We start from the raw sequence: 17,683 nt of genomic DNA on the forward strand, positions 1-17,683 counted from the left end.
CTGCAAGTTTTCCCTGTAGAACCTTTTCAAACTACGACCTTCAGCACCCTACATGCTGATTTTCACCCCCCCTGTCCTTCCCAAACTCCAAGGGTGATCTTCAGTCCTCTGCAACATGACTCCTTCTCCTCTTTTCTCACTGTTGGCTGATTTTCAGTACCCTCTAGGGGAGATTGCTGGTAATTTAATGGCACCATGCTTGCTTTTCACACTTCACAAGTAGAAGCTGGATGAATTAAATATGCTTATTAAGGCAGACTGTTAGAGAAGGACAGGATGGACATTTACAAAGCTGAACAATCTGTGTGCAGTTTTCACCATAAAGAAAGATTTAGCTGTATGAGAGCACATTCAGTGTCACAGATGATTGTTATCACTTTGGAGGATAAAAACAATATTTTAATTACTTTGTACTAATTGGATTGTTGAGGAGCAGAGGAGCTGTTCCCTGTGTTTCCACGGCTGCATGTCTTTGGGGTTGTGTAGCAACAACAACAGGGTGACTGACTCTGCCACTCTTGCGGGATATCGGTCTGCTGCCAAGTCCCTACAGATTTGACTGTAATTAACCAGGCAGAGCCTTGTTTGTGCATGTGGACATGAATAGTAGCTTGTTATTTGAACATTAATGGCCGTGTGCGTCTGAGAGTGTGTGTGTGTTGTGCAAAGCTCACAGTTCACCTTGGAACAGCGCCTCAGCAGCTGTGTGTCCTCTGGAGTGCTGTTTATATCAATACTTCCTCCTGTAATCATGTTTTAGGACGGCTTGACTCGCTTTTACAGGACGAAACGTGTGATGTTTGTGTCTGTCAACACATTTGCCAACCCACCTTTCAAGTGTCACATTTGACTTTGGGCTGCTGCCATTTCCCTTCCCTCTTGGGGAGGCCCTTGTATGGGAAAGCTTCAGATTGGAGTACACAGAGTAAATGGAAAATAAAGCATTAAAAAGATGACTCCAACTTGACGGCTCAAAACCCAGTGCAAGAAAACGAATGAATAACGGTCATAGATGAAGATAGTCTTTAATGTTGACCTTGGTGTCTCTCCTTGCTAGGACAAAAGTTCACCTGCAAAATGAAGGAACAGTGAACAGTATACAGAGAACATGTTAAACCCATTTGCCATCCATTAAAAGTTGATTTATTCCAGTGCTACTACGTACATTATGCATCATGTGGCAGTGTACACAGAACAATGATTTGGTTACATTTTTTCAGTTTTGGGGGGGGGTTCCACTCTGTACTCAGCAGAAGTGTGTTCTGACGCCTGCTCTATGACGAAAGCCTACTTAGGATAATAAAAGTCTGGGATGCGTTAATCACTTTGTCTCATCTACCATTATCAGAGCAACATCATAAATGCCCCTCATTTCACTATGAAATACTGTGTATGCATGTTTTTTTATTTTCTTTCATCTTCTAGAAAATATTAGGATGGTGTTTAGGCTGGTGTTTGTGATGGGATACAAAGAAAACCCATTACAACAGAGTAAGGAACAGCAGAACCTGGATTATATTTCCTATCTGCAAATGTAAAACAATAAAATGTTTTTTTTTAAATTGCCAGAATTTCAAACCTTTCACATGATTTCTAGGTATTTTATTTTTACTACATACCTACAACATGCTGGCAGCCAGCTACCTTTACCCTGCATTTCACCTTTGTCCTGTTTAAATGGTGACATCTATAATGAGGTCATATTAACAGGACATCCAATCTTGCTGTTCATAACCTCCCTGTCAGTAAATGGGCTAACTCTTTCCTTTTTTTCGTGCAACCCGATGAAGTCCTTAACACTGGCATTGTTACGACTCTCTGGGGAAGACACTCCAGCATCTGTGATCCTTTCTGTTGTAACTGAATATTACACACTGAGTACAAAATGGGACATGACCTGGGCTTCCATTGCTTCTTCCTCTCTTTCTGTTTTTTTGAACCACTTTAAGGTCTTTTCTGCAGGCCATCTGTCAAGCTCACTTGTGTATTAGGGACCAATATCTCAATAATGACAGATGACAAACGTGAGGGTGAACCAGATGTAATGACAAGGTGGAAATCTTAGATAGGAACAGGCAGGTAAGGCTGTGATCAAGCAGATAGTCTTAGCTGTCCTGACTCATTGGATGATACTGACTTAAACAGAGACTGTAAAAGCATGATAGATCTCTTTATAGGCTACTATCAGGGAGAAGTGTAGCACTCCGAGAGGAAAGGCTAAAGGTGGGGGCAGTAAAGAGTCATGCTTCATCAACTCAAGTTGAAAGGGAAAAAAAAAAAAAGCAGCTAATATTCATGCTCGATTAAGTTGCACTTGTAGCAAACTGAATACATTCTTAAAAGAAGCGCTCTCTGCCTGTGGGATAGCGAACCTGTTCGTTCTCTCACAGGGTTGGACCTAGACCCAGTTAAGCCTAAAGCAGCTTGGAAATAATTGAGACCTAGGAAATAATAATGATCCTACAACTGTCCATTTGCTTAAGGGACCACAAATATGAGTTTTAGCACTGCCATCCTTTTGGGACTCAAATAATCTACCGTTCAAATCACTCCAGTCTGCTAACCCGCTGACTTCCTGTTCTGCTCTAATGCGCTCTGGGAAAATCCTAAATATTTGTCTTCAAATTAAACTTTGCAAGTCATCACAGTTAATAATTATTGTATCATTTCGAAAACCAAAGCAAAGGCCTCAAAGAACAGTTTAATATTCTGCTTTCCTACTGAGAGCCATCAACTTAGGCTACAGGTCTGTACAGTAAATATAAAGCTAGTGTTCAAAACCTGTTAGCTTAGCCAATGAAGGAGTCAATTGAAGCCACAGACTCTGCATCTTAAAAAAAAAAAGGTGTGCCAAAACTCAGAGGCTCCAAAAACAGATCAAAAGCAGATCAGTTTGTACAGACGTGCCAAAGTTTGCAGCAGAAGTAAACATCTTTACAGTGGATTTGTTATCTATAGCTAACTTCCCAGTTTATCATACTTGTCAGGGATATTTTTGATACAACTAACCTGTTGATCTGTAATAAAGCTGAAAGTTAACCATAATTAAGGGCCCAGCTACTTTGAGTGTTGTCTTAGTCTTGTTATACTGAAAGATAATTTAAGGAGTTGGCTGTTCAGTTTCTTTGGTAAGTACATCTTAAATCTGTTTCTCACTGGTCAGTTTGTATCGCATTTAATATCACAGTGAATTTTTGATGCATCTTTTTTACTAAAGAAAAGAAAAACTGAATGTAGCTAGTTTAATTTCTATAATGAAGCAAATGTGGCACAACATGCTAGCTAGCTTTAGAACAGCTAGCGGAAACATTCAAGTGGCTTTGGGCTGAACCAGAGTAGGTGCTGGGGCCACAGTCTAAAGGCTCAGTTACACTAAAATACAAACAGGATGGCAACCTCCTTGCCCAGTATTTGCATTGATTTTTTTTTTTTTGTTTTTTTGCTCTAGGAGACTGATTGTAAGTAGTTGCAACAACCAGTTGGTCAAAGATGTTGAGCATGCAATACCTTACAACCTCTTAGTCACCACTTTCAATTGCACAGGATTGGACAGGTTGCACAGGTTGCTTAGTGGGAGGCAACTTGTCTCCAAACAATTGCAGTCTGACTTGGACTGACAGCAATCCCTAGCATACAGATTGGCAAAGGCTTGCAGATAATGTCCATTTAATTTATAAAGTTGGCCAGCATTTTATAAATTATTGACAAACACTATAAATTATCCACACAGACTGAGTCCGTCTGCATCAACGAGTGCAACTCGTCTGTGATGCTTCTCCTTACAATAGGGGACTCGACTCAGCTGGTTGTATTCTTGTTATATCACTATGTAAATGCAAGGTTGCTGAGCATCTATGTCATTTTGGAATTAGATTGCCGTCCTGCAGCAACTATGTCGCTCTTTGTGGAGGAATTTCTGAACTTCTGTTCTAAATCTATGAGATTCAAGTTGGACTCTGAATGTAAGTAGTTAATGTGAATTTCTGTTTATTACATGAATTATTATGTATGGAGATAGCATCAGACTTGGGATTTTTTCCAATTTATCATAGTCAATTGCGGTATCATCATGTAAGTACCAACTTGATAAGCTGTAGTTTGACCAAGTGCAGTTCGTTCTCAGTTTGCACTTTTCAACTGCAAACTATTTTCAGCTGAAAGCCAATAGACTGTCTCCATTTAACTGCAATTTTATCACCATCCTAATGCATCAAAGTGGCTTTGAAGGTGTCATCCGGCTACGAATGGTCGCAGACCTCGATCCCTGTCTTCAAAGCCACTATTTCAAAGGCAACGAGATCACAAGTTCACTGAACAGTCGCAATGTTGGTTATGCTGCAGTCTCCCACCACTGTTCTCCATAGTGTCACTATAGTATAACCAGACTGTTAAGCCAGTCTAAAGCTAATTTCATATTTAAAGTACAGACATGAGGGGTAGCAATAACATACTTCACAAGATAGCAAATAAGTAAATGTTTTTTTTTTTATTATAAAACTATGTTTTATTTACTTGGAGATCAATTCACTGTTCTGTGACCATCAGTTTCTTCAGCATTTTTATTTGTATTGTTGAGGATTTTTTGTGTAATAATGATTTCTTCCTCACCTCATATTTTAAACAGGGAATCCATTACAGAATCAACTTACTGCAATTCCCTCGGCTCTGCAACTCTAAAAAACAAAAGAAAAAACCCCAAAGACTAGGTGTCCTAGCAAAAAATGATATTAGAAAAAAAAAAAACAAATACGGAAGAAAAGCAACCAACAAACCAAAGTTAATCTAATGAAATCAAGTGTGTAAATAATCAGGCCATCCGAGGAAGATTGTGATCGTAACTACTTTCGGACAGAACCATGCAAAAGATCTGGGTTAGTTTTCAGTTCAACCAGTGGTGTGTTTGTGCCCGTATCCCAGCAGACCTCAAGCCGTGCCATTTTCTGAAGACCACAGGAGGCTCTAATTAGTGGTAGTGAACAAGGTAGACCACTACATATTTCATTGTTGTGTGTATGAGTGTGCAGCATTGAGCTAAAAGTGAACTTGTTCTTTGAAGCACACAAATATTCTCTCACTATCAGTTTCCCTCTGTACCTTTTCATTTGTCACTGTGTTAGAAATAGAAAAAAAGGTTTTCAAAACATTTAGAGTTGCGCTGTAATGGAGGCAATGTTATGCATTACATTAAGACATTTTCTTTAAAGTTTTGGAGAGGAATGTATCTGAAAAAGGAATGCAATGCTGTATTCAGACTGTTAACATCGTAAAAAAGCTCTGAAATTAGTAATTAAATAACCCTCTACTATTTATACATTCAGGCACTGAAAAATCACATGTCAATATGTAACTAAAAAAGATAGTCGCTCTCATTTTTTTCCTTGATAAGAACAAGGAAGCTGATACCTTGAAGTTGGCAATTGTGTTAATTTTTCCTACCCAGTAGTAATGCCATTTGCATCCCCTTTGCTATTTCTCCGTGTAACAGTTTCTCCTCCCCCTTAAGTGCATTTTCAATCACTGACCTGAAGTCAGAGCTTTCGTAGCCTCTCCTAAAGCTTTCACCCTGAACTATGGGAAAGAATCCATGACACTAGTCGTTTGAAAGGGAAGTCCAATGGTTTGTCTCGCTCTCCTCACCGGACAAACAGGTAGACAGACAGATGGGTGGACAGATGTCCTCCATGGCCTCAGAGGGCCAGCAGGTGAGCCAAGGCCCTCAGCTCCACAGACCAACTTCCCCCCTCGTTGTTAAGGACTCTCCGGTGTGATAGCCAGCTCTCACCTCAGCGACCCTGATCTCAGTCATTTTTTTAACTATACAAGGGCTTTTACAAAAAAAGCTAACTTGGACAGCCATACAATGGCTAAAACATAAACCATATCTCTACTTTATCTCAGTTTTTAATTATTTTTTTTTCTATTTTTCTTTTTTGGATGCATTTGTTTTTTTCTTGATTTAAGTCTTCGCTTGCCTTTCTTTGTTCTTTTCGAGTAGCTCTAATCAGGCCTGTGCTGAGAGGCTCAGTCACAGAGAAACTGGTTTTTTGGATTTTTTTTTTTTTTTTTAGTTGGGTGGAGAGGAAGGAAAGAGGGAATGAGTAGGAGGGAAAGGACAAGGATCAGGTCACGGACCAAGATATGGGTTCATTATTAGTCCAGACATGGACTTGCCAGCAGATATAGGACAAAATTGGATGGGACAAAATGAGGTGACACGTTGGTTTGGGAAAGGTGGGGCTCAAAGGTGATTACAGAAGATTTGTCAAGGTTATCCACTATCAGAGGAGGTGTGTGGTGCTGTGGAGGGAGAGCGCCGCCTACGGGCGGTGGAAGTCCAGGATCGCTCGGAGCGTTCAGAACGCTCAGAGGCTAGCGAAGCGGGTCGAAAGCGGTGAACAAAGCCGTCCAGGAAGTCCTGCTGCTGCTGGGTTATGGCTTGCGAGATGAGGCAGGGCAGTGCCTGCAGGCTGCCCGTCACTGAGTCAAGCTTGTCCTCCAATGTGCCGATGCGCTTATCCAGCTCTTCGCTGCGTTCCTGCAGCTCTGACACCAGGTCATACATCACATTCTGGGTCTAATGAAGGAGAGAAAGTAAATGTGTTTCAGAACAAGAAAAAACAGCAGGACAGAGAGAGGAGGAACAAGGGAGGAAGAGGTAAGATGGAAACATTAAAAAGTTGTTTTTAGTTGCAATAACTAAAATTAGAAGAAGATATACAATAGTGTGCATATAGTAGGAAAAAAAAAACTTGAATGTAACAGTAATAATAAATTTCCATGAGTGGACTATCTACAGTAAATATATTTCAGTAGAGAAGGAAATAATTTAAGGGGGAGTTGTAAAGTTTCAGCAAGTCAGCATAGATTTTATCTTCCCATAGATTTAACAACCAGCTTCTCCAATGCATTTATAGCTCCTGAAGGTCCTTAATGCGTTTATGTGTTTGCTTGACACAACTCATTTATATAATGAAAAGCATCTCTAGTATTTAGGTACTTATGGTTCAGCAGCGATGTAGTAGCGGCTGGCTCAGCATGTGGCTTCTACAAGTAAAACTAAGCAATTTTCCATATTGCAAAGTGAGTTATATTCAGCATACTGCATTCTTTACTACAACAGGATATAGTAAAGAATAGTCATCTGCAGAGTTCATAAAATACTCAGGTAGGGTCTCCAGGCATATGCGCACCTCAGAAATCAAATATAAAATTCAGATGTGAAAGGTTTATATCTGTATGGGGCTTAAAAAGGGAGCTGAACCACAGCAGGGTGTATGCAGATTGATCTGACCACTGAGCACAGTAAGGTGCAAGTAAACACACATTAAAGGGATTGGCCTTGGAACCTTTTAAACTACACACTAGAGTGCAAATGCCATCCACATCAAATGAAGTCAATGCAGTCATGAACCTCCCTTTGAACCCCCTCTCTGCTCTGGTGGCTCAGCTGACATCTGTACAGCAGGACAGAAGCTACTGAAGCATTTCTGTATTCAGCCTCTTATGGACAGATACTGTTTACAGTGTGTCATCAGGTTCAGGTCCTTCAAACTGAGCAGGCAGTCTCACATTAGGGTTCATTCTCCGTAGCGTTAGCTTAGATGCTACCAAAGCAGTCTTTTAGGCAATGCAGGCTCTGTTTGATTCGATGTGATGCACAGACTACATTATTATATTATCATTACATTAAATTTAAAGTGCCATGATAACTTTATTGACAATAACCACGATATTTAAAAAGGAAATAGATAGTGTCAATAATGTGGATATGATTATTAAATAATTATATGTTAGTTATTGTATAGTGTAGGTTATTTTGTACAGTAGTGGGTACAGAACTTCATCACTTCAATGCATTTTTAGTTTGAGTTTAATTTGCCAAAAAAAAGCCATTTTTTTCTCAAACCTTCTATAGAAAATATAATGAATTTTAAGCAGTCCTGAAAAGTTTTGTTCAAGAATGAAACTGATGATCTGCACTGAACGTTATAATGACCTAATATAGTTGTTTAATGCCCAAAACAGATCCAAGGTCTGAAATTATTTCAGTTACCTAAAATACCAAAGCAACGTACTTTGCATTGATTGACTCAGTTCGGATCATTTCTTGAAAAAGTACCTTGTGGAGTTTCGCTTAGTGGCCAAAACTTTGTTTGACAATGTTTTTGAGCGTCTCAGTTTTGTGACTATTTTTTACATGCACACAATAAATGGTCATGTTAACTGTTCCGGTGGAAACTCACTGTCAAGAGATGTACCCACAAAGGCAAAAGAAAAAAAAAAAAAAAAAAAAAGAGAGAAGAGATTAATACTGTTTGCAAAAAACACTCAGTAAGGAAAAAAATCTTTTTGACATTTTTTATTAGGCCTCAAGAACACAATCTAGTGAAGGTAAACATTAAAACAAAGTAAACATTTTACGAACTACAAGCTCATAGCTTGAAAGCAGCATTTATAAGTGTTAAAAAAAAGGGCATTTTCTGTGCTTCTTTTCAATGAGCCTCTTTTCCAATGAGTGTGGCATTGATGACACGCTGCTTAATTTGAAGTGTGAACCTACTGAAACAAGGTGCCAGGAGTAGCATTACAGTGCAATAGTAGTGACACAGCATTATATCCAGTGACACAGCATAAGTCAAATATAAGTGCTAAAGTAGCCTTGGTAGTGTTTTCAAGGTAAATTTTAAGTATAATATAACTTTAGTTTAACAATAACTAAAGGAACTCTTTGGCAGTTGCACATTATTGTCATCTTAGGCCGAGCGATTTAACCAGTTGCTTAAAACCCTGCCTTTCCACCATGTGACCGCATCAGCAATTTCTGTCATATGGAGTGTAAATTGGCGAGTGCTCCAGCAAAGCTTGCTAAACTTATTTGTTTACATTTGGGTCTGACATCAACAGCTGCTAGGATCTCCCCCTTTGTAGGTCCTTTGTACTCAACACCCTGTTTTTGCTTTAACAACAACTTTGTTTTTTTCACCTTTAGTGAGAACAGTTTTTATGCGTATTTTGCTAAGCATTTTGTTTTGTTGGAGGTTGTTGAAGTAGCTCCTTTTTTAGGTACTAAATCGGAGTTGGAGGCTGATACGCAACCCTTGCCATCAGACATGCCTGGGATTCTCTCGTTGTACGTGCTAAGGAGCATAAACACACACATACTGTAAAAGTTTATACCGGTATTATTGCGGACAATATGATATGACTAATATGGTTTTTAATTTTGATGACTTTTCAACAAGAATGTCCTGGATCTCTAGCTGGATGCAATGCCAGATTAACTCAGCTATCAGCATACCAATTCAGTTTGATTTTGTTTATATAGCACCAAATAATGATGATAATGATAATGATGATACTTTATTGATCCCACAATGGGGAAATTACAGTTAACAGAATACCCATCCAAGAAGACAAACAGAACAGTTATATCAAGGCACTTAACTGTAAGGTGAAGGCCCTACAATATTCAAGAGAAAACTGAGACGATCACATATTCCCCTATGAGGAAGCACTAGGCGATGGTGGGAAGGAAAAACTCCCTTTTAACAGGAAGAAACCCCCGGCAGAATCAGAATTACCTCATAGTTTATGTCTCTCAGAAAGAGCCTGCCTGGGCCCTTCCTGATAAAAAAAGAGTATCCATTCATTCAGTTTAAATAAAGGCAACTAATAGCTATGGCTAAAAGTCACAGCTGACAGTTTAATCCTCATCATGCCACAAATTATATCAAAACCTTCAAAAGATAAAGTTGCATTTTTAACTTGGAAAACTTACCTTTGCCAGGTCCACCAAGGTGTTAGCCTGATCATTGAGCTTCCTTTGCTCCATCTTAACACTGCGCAGTCTGAGTGGGTGCACAAGGAGGTGTGAACATGAAAAAGAGGGAAGGAGAATGCGGACAAAGGAAAGAGATGACAGCAAGGAAAAGAGGAGAGCAGAGTGAATGGGGGGGTGGGTGGGGGGGGGGGGGGGCGGTAGAGGGCAGAAGGAGTAGAGCATAGAGAAACAGATTTTTGAGGGTCATGAGGGGCAGAGAGGGCCAACAGAAAAGGAAGGAGGAGGAGGAACAACAAATGTTTTATCAGGACTGTTCTCTCATTGATGACATTGAAATGAAAAAACATGCGTTGTAAATATGTCCTTTACAAATCTATATTTATACACATATATAGAAATTTATGTATATAAATATACTTAAAAGCATTCCTGGTCTTTGGTCAATACAATACCAACCAAAACATGCAAAATTACAGAAGCATACTACACTCATTTTGAAAAAAAAAAATAGACTGTTTATCATGTATCTTTTTCGTTATAACAAGATCTTTTTCACAATGGTGCAATCCTCTAAAGTAGCAGCCGGCAGCAAGTACTGTGTTTTTGTTGTAATGAGAAATGGTCTTAATACTGAGTGGTGATCTTGTTACAAGCCAAAAAAAGAATCAGTTCTTGAGCAAGTGGGAAAAAAGAGCTCAAAACATTGTGAAAAAAGCGTATTATTATTATTATTATTATAATTAGGAGAAAACAATGCCTTTCTGAGCAAGAATGCAATATGCTTCCATACAAGAAAATCCCAAAACCTGTTTGAAATCAAAACATTCCCATCTCTTTCCAAAACTAAGACATTAAAAAAAGGAAAAAGATGGCATGCCCTTTGTCAGTGCTACACACAGCTCAGTGGTAGGACTTCAGATATACACACTGGTCATTCAGTAAGCGTGCAGTGACCATGACTGACTTTGTGCACAATGGAACGAGTTGAGTATTTTCAGTGCTGGATATCGTGAGTGTGTTTGTGCATATATGAGCTGATGTGTGTATGTGTGTGGATGCCACAGATAAAGGATGAAACTTGCCAGAAATAAACTGTCTAATGACACTGCTGAACATACGGCAACATCGACATTTCAAACATTTTAAATGAAATGTTGCACAATGATACATTGGACATGTTTTGTGATGCCTTCAACAAAGCGCCTCCTTATCTCTAATCAAATGCATTATGGCTCTGTAAGAACTGTTAACGCTGATGTGAATAATATGCCATTGTTAGCAGTGGCATCACACAGCCATCATCTGAATGTGCGAGGGGAAGAATTTCCCTGTTCGGCAAATTATGAGACAGGATGACATTCAAGGGCATTTATTCATGTGCAAATCAGTATATCAGAGCAGAGTGAGACTGCTCGCTTATGGCTCTATCTCTGTGGGAAACTGCTTCAGCTCGTATATGTCTGTTTGCTCGGCTTTGTTATCCCTTACAGCTGTCGAAGAATTGGGACTAAAAGCTAAAAGCTCTACTTATTAGTGTAACACATTTTGAGTACAATTTTGTTCTACAAAACCCCAATGTACATGTTGCGCTGTGCCTTTTGTGCTGTCCCATTAATGTCACATACAAGCCTTGTTGTTTGATCTCATATTAGAAAGGGAAAAACAGCATAAATCAAGACTAAATCATCAGCAAGCATTTGATCCTCATTAGAACTTCAGTATATAACACTGTGCTTATTTATGTCATCACAAAACCTTCAGGAGTGTAGGATGAGTTCTGTTGATGCAGGTTAATATAGCCCCAGAGCAGCTATATTAATCATGGGCAACATTATACACTACATCAATGATTATGAACTGTTGGCCAAGCCAACGAAGCTCCAAGCTCATTCTGTGCAAGATGCTTTTTCTTTCACACGTTCTCTCCAGACAACCCTCCACTATCGACAATGTTGATGCTTTTCTTTCATTCAAGTCAGGGGGGAATGAGAGGGAGAGGGAAGTAAATGGAACACTGAAGTAAAGAAAAACCAAAAACAGCAATTCAGCATCCAGCCTTTTTTTTTTTTTTTTTTTTTTTGGTAACAAGTAACAAACTTTTTTTTTTTCTGTCTGTTTTTTTTTTAACATGCATGTCAAACGCAGACATGGAGCGAGGAGGAGGAGGAGGATGTTGAAGAAACAGTAGGAAGAGGATACATAGAAGACTCAACTTACTTCTGAGCTCTGCAGTGATAGAGCAAAACAAAGACAGAACACAGTACAGAGTTTTAACCCCACGACATTCACGAAACGAGTGAAAACTATTACACTTCTCACTGTAAGCACAGGGTAAAAGAGGGTCGCAGGGAGAGGGGGGCGGGGAGGGGAACAGGAAGGACCATTACACTAGATTGCAGAGTGTTTGTGTGTGTGAGTGTGTGTTTGTTCTGTATGTGTGCATTTGTGAGAGCTTACATGTGTGTATGACAATCAAAGGAAATGGTCTTCTGGGAGAGGACAATGTGGGAAAACACCGTTGTTGATACTATCAGATGTACACAACTATGTCGCATTACAGCTGATAATGCTGCTTAAATATTTTCAAGCAAACAACATTAAGGAATGAACACTTTTTTTTTTTTTTTTTTTACAACTTAACAGTAAGAGTTACATTTTATCAGATTAACTATTCAAATGAAAATGTAACCTACATAGTTTTAATCACAAGTAACACATTAAGGATTGAACATTATTTCTCCAATAGTTCTGGGTTTTTGGCCATGCTGAAAGTCTCCTTAGGTAGGTGGTGATGAACATCTGTCATATTTAGATTACATTAAGCAGTTACAGTGCAGTGAACTTACTGGTGAATGGCTTGGAGAAACTTGCGCTGGTGTTTCCGCACCTTGGCGTGATCTATCTTCTTGACCAATTTGGTGTGTTTGTAAATGAGCCATGTTTCCCTGAGTACATTGGCAGCTGTGTTCTTAACCTGTGAAACAAGGTTGAGAAACTTACATAATGCAGAATAACCTGCACTGGTCACTAACTGAAGCCATCCATCTGTGAATATTATTAACGTTGGACCCATACATACACTCACCAGCCACTTTATTAGTTACACCTTGCTAGTACTGCATTGAGAGCTTACATATGCGTGAGTATCCAAAATACATTAATTCTTCATTGCAGCCATTCATCAAAGTGCTGGAAACAGTCCTCAGAGATTTTGGTCTGCATTGACATGATAGCATCACACAGCTGCTGCAGGTTTGCCAGCTGCACATCCATGATGCTAATTTCCACCACATCCCAAAGGTACTTGGTACTTTGCTGGATTGCGATCTGGTGACTGTGGAGCTCACATGAGTACAGTGAACTCACTGTCATGTTCAAGAAACCAGTTTGAGATGATCTAAGCTTTATGGCATGGTGTGTTTTCCTGCTGAAAGCAGTCATTACAAGATGGGCCCACTGTGGTCATAAAGGGATGGACATGGGCAGTAACAATACTCAGGTAGGCTGTGGCGTTTAAACGATGCTCAGCTGGTAATAAGGGGCTCAAAGTGTGTCAAGAAAATGTCCCCAACACCATTACACCACCAGCAGCCTGAACCATTTCATGTTGTTTACACTGAAATCTGGCTCTGCCATCTGAATGTTGCGGCATAAATTGAGACTCATCAAACCAGGCAATGTTTTTTCCAGTCTTCTACTGTCCTGTTTTGGTGATCCCATTTTTAGCTGACAGGCACCCAGCATGCTCTTCTGCTGCTGTAGCCCATTTGCTTCAAGGTTTGGCATATTTTGCATTCACAGATGCTCTTCTGCATACCTTGGTTGTAACAAGTGGTTATTTAAGTTACTGTTGCCTTTCTCTCAGTTCAAAGCAGTCTGGCTATTCTCCACTGACCTCTGACATCAACAGAGCATTTCTGCCCAATGAACTGCTGCTCACTGGATATTTTCTCTTTTTCTGTTTTACTCTCTGTAAATCCTAGAGATGGTCATGTGGGAAACATCCCAGGTGATCAGACCAGCCCGTGTGGCACCACCAACCACACCACATTCAGAGTCACTAAATTCACCTTTCCTCCCCATTCTGATGCTTGACTTGAACTTCAGCAGGTCGTCTTGACCGTGTCTACATGCCTAAATGCAGTGATTTGCTGCCATGTGATTGGCTGATTAGATATTTGCAAGCTATTAAAGAGTTGTACCAAATAAAGTGGTTGGTGAGCGTATTGCACGCAGCTATTGTTTATTTTACAGTCTCAGTTTGATATTAAGAGTCTGAAAGGAGGAAAATCACACACTGTTTAAGCTGAAAATTGTTGAGGGTATACCCAACTTAGCTCTAAGGGATTATAAATCAAAACATCTGGAAATCACTGTTATAAACACAAGAGCATATTATAAGTTTACTATCACAGTTTCTGTGACTCACTCGTTTGCAGAGTTGTGTGTCCATCATGAAGTTGTGGACATGCTTCTCAGCCTTGGTCAGCTCCAGCTTCCTGGCTACCACTGCAACTACCAACGCAGTGCAACCAGCTCCCTGTTGCACAAAGACAGCAACTGTTCTTTCTTATATGGACACTAAGTTGCGTGAGGCTGGTGTGGCTTAAATCTCTATATAAACAGGCACATTTCAGGTTCTTTTAAATAGCTAGCTCTACAGCGAGCTCTACAGAAGGACAATGTTCTGGTATGTAAAAATAGAGGAAGAGGGAATGAGACATTAATATATATGGAAGAATTAAGTTAAAATGTGATGTTCAGTTTCTATTTGAATCTTTATTTGCAAGACTGTTGCAATCAACCGACAGATGTAGCTGAGCAGACGTACTAAAATTTTTACATTTCAGTGATTTCTGTGTTTTCTGCTGCACTAGCACAACTCTGTTCAAAGTATTTAAAATTATAGTTCTTTTTGCAGTATTTTCACTCAGAATGGGGCTTGATGTTTAGTTCTATCTGGTCATGGTTGCCTTGTGTTTGCTATGTTATATATTTATGTTATTGAAGACATGAAGAACCTACCATGATCCCTGTAAGCAGACACACGCCTTTCCCACAGTACGTGTGTGGTACCATGTCCCCATAGCCAATGGAGAGGAAGGTAATCGAGATGAGCCACATGGCTCCCAGGAAGTTACTGGTCACTTCCTGTTTGTCATGATACCTAAAGCAATGAAGATAAGCAGAAGTGGGAAACACGCAGTCAGGAAAACTGGAACTCAATTTCTTGAATGTGAGCATGCTGAAGAATGACATGGTGCTGTGTGAACCAAACAGGGGTTGTGAGCGGAGGTGGTGGAGGTGGTGAGGACCAAGGAGTAGGAAGAAATCATGATGCAAGGTGAGACACCTGCTTTATAAAGCCAGTGTGGCAAAGTCTAAAAAAAAATGCAGCATATTCTAGCCAGAATCTAACAAAAAAAAAGACATCTATTCAGTACATGTGCAAAAGAAGGCAGAATTCCTTTCTGTTGTTCTTTGCCTTTGAGGCAGTTTTAAATGGAGAGACTCGGACTAATGCGAAGGCAGGAAAAACGGCCTTATTGAAATAAACTGATTTGAAACTGAAACCACGGTGGGTTTCATGTTCTATGTCTGTCAGTATGAAAATGAAGCATTTAATGAGATCAATGATGGGAAATTCAGAAACTGAGGCCAAATCACACCATCCTCATTTAAAATAACAAAGAAATTACAATTATAGTAAACATGTTTCAAATGACAGCGAGAGAGACCATGTTGCTCAGAATAAAGTACCAGGGGGTCAAACTTATTTTCACTAATGCAACCCAAGAATGCATATCAGTGCATGTAAAAATGCATATACTGCTTCTTTGAATCAAACTAACGATTATTGGTCGAGGTTTTCTGCAAATCTTCCTTCTTTGTAGAGTTTACGCGGTCTCGAGAGAAGTTTTGGCAATGCAAATCATCACTTCAAACATGTTTGCTGAAAACAGCTGTCAGCCATGCTTGAAAATGTCAGTCCAAAGGCCCATAGTGCATATACAAAGATACCTGTGTAAAAAACACAACGCACACAAAGCTGGATTGTGGATGGCATTCCCATACCTTCAACAGCATGGCAAAAGTCAATCACAGAGGCAACTCTGCCTCATTCACCCACCCTCATTCAGCTCGCCTGATTATTCCCAATGGGCTGTCTAGGAGGAGATCAGATAAGATTTAATTTTGTAGTCAAAATCAAATATTCATTAAGCACGTTCTGACAACATCTCACTAACATCCTTACGACAAGGCTATCTAGATTGAGTCTAATTTCTTGGGATTCTGCTAACAATTTCATAAAGAGGATTCTAACTGGGCCAATCATGAATTTCCAATGAGTTTAAAATATCCAGCAGCGTCCAAGCCCATGAACTCCAAATGACCAGCACAATCATCTCTAATTAGCACACAAGTACATATCAGAACAGTTGGGGTCAGTCTGTGAATTTCAGAAGTATTTCTTTTCACCAGGAGGGAAAAAAAAAAAAAAAGATTCAAAGTTTCATAGAAATACCATTTTCTCTTTCTCCTCCAAGACAGTTCATTGTTATCAAACACCATAAATGAACTAATCATGCCTTCCGCACTTCTTAAAACTCCCACTCTCAAGTTTTCTATTCATGCTCAAAGTCCGGGGGAAAAATAGCTGAGCATTTTTGTCCCACAGAATGTCAAAAAAGTGTGTGGTCTATGGGATTCAAGCTTTTTAAATAACATGCAGAGAAGCAGTACAATACCATGCAGGAATAAAAATGATGTCTGCATCCTGCATGCTTCAAAGCCAGTATATTGAGAGCTGGGGAACAACGGGAAAACCAAGGTCCATTAAGAGATGAATACCACCCATGACAAATACTACAGTATTACCATATGGAAGAGGGATTGTACATCTTCTCAGTACTGTTCATTTGTAAACAGTGGGGTAAGGACTGGATGAGTAACAAAGGAAGAAGTTGATTGAATTTGACACCCCTGTCTCTTTTACCTGTATCCCAGCACTTCACCAGCTGCCCTTTGATAACTGCCAGGGGGATAAACTTGATCAGCTGGCTAAATATTGTAATTACAAGTGACTACAATGTTAGTGACTAGTATGTTAATTTCATTCATTTTGTCATCAAGGCATGCAGAGAGTGAGTCACATCTCCAAGGCAGGCAGGAATGTGCTCCACCTTTCAGCACAGTGAACAATGTACTACAGTGCAATAGGTTGGCCTCTCTGTTGTAAATATGACCCATAAATATGTTTGGCAAAATGCAAAAAGGCACTGTTGCTTCCTCTTTTATCGTCTGTTTTTCTATTGGTGGAGATTTCAGTGCACATATTTCAGCTCTCTGAAAAAGAGCAGAAGACAGCAATACTGGAACAGAGACAGAGGCTGAATGGGGAGCAAATCAATAGCATTTTAAGGCTCTCAATATACTGTGTCGAGTTTTGGAATAGCATGGAGAAGAGCTGGCACCACTTTCAACCTATTCCAGGACAGGAGGTATATCATGTCCAGAGCAGATCGTTGTAACCCCCCCCCCTACCCCCCGGTTAAATTCTCCTTGACAGACACTAACAGCAAATACATTATTCTTGGATCAATTACCCAAACGTTTCACACATTACATTATTTATCCAGCATCATACACAGCAACACTGACATTTACATCCAAAACAGCGCTGAGGCTTTTCTTCTGTGGTGGGTTAGAGGACAGAATGTGATGACCACAACATCAGACGGGTAAGGCGAGGTCTCCAAGTTTTAGTCTCATAACTAAGCTGGCCTGCAGCAACATAAACAATTGCTTGTGAATGACTACATCGGCCTGTTCAAATCATCATCAGTGCAGTCTAATCAGCTTTTCCCCACAACATGGGAAACTATGCTTCCTGATTATGTG

General features: G+C 39.7%; 1 protein-coding gene across 2 annotated transcripts in view; it reads right to left on the reverse strand.

Moving 5' to 3' along the window:
* Positions 1–4,437: 4,437 nt before the first annotated feature.
* Positions 4,438–17,683, reverse strand: part of kcnn1a (potassium intermediate/small conductance calcium-activated channel, subfamily N, member 1a) — a 57,705-nt gene continuing 44,459 nt past the window's right edge. Inside the window, exons 5-9 of one of the 2 annotated variants that reach the window (XM_030752929.1) lie at positions 14,807–14,948; positions 14,211–14,321; positions 12,628–12,755; positions 9,779–9,848; positions 4,438–6,574 (exon numbers count right to left, since the gene is read on the reverse strand). In XM_030752929.1, coding sequence (XP_030608789.1) covers positions 6,269–6,574; positions 9,779–9,848; positions 12,628–12,755; positions 14,211–14,321; positions 14,807–14,948 — 757 coding nt within the window. In that variant the 3' untranslated portion in view covers positions 4,438–6,268. The remainder of the gene's footprint in view (positions 6,575–9,778; positions 9,849–12,627; positions 12,756–14,210; positions 14,322–14,806; positions 14,949–17,683) is intronic. The other variant, XM_030752930.1, reaches the window with a different exon arrangement.

Source organism: Archocentrus centrarchus, chromosome 17 (assembly GCF_007364275.1).
Source record: "Archocentrus centrarchus isolate MPI-CPG fArcCen1 chromosome 17, fArcCen1, whole genome shotgun sequence".
Classification (NCBI taxonomy): domain Eukaryota; kingdom Metazoa; phylum Chordata; class Actinopteri; order Cichliformes; family Cichlidae; genus Archocentrus; species Archocentrus centrarchus.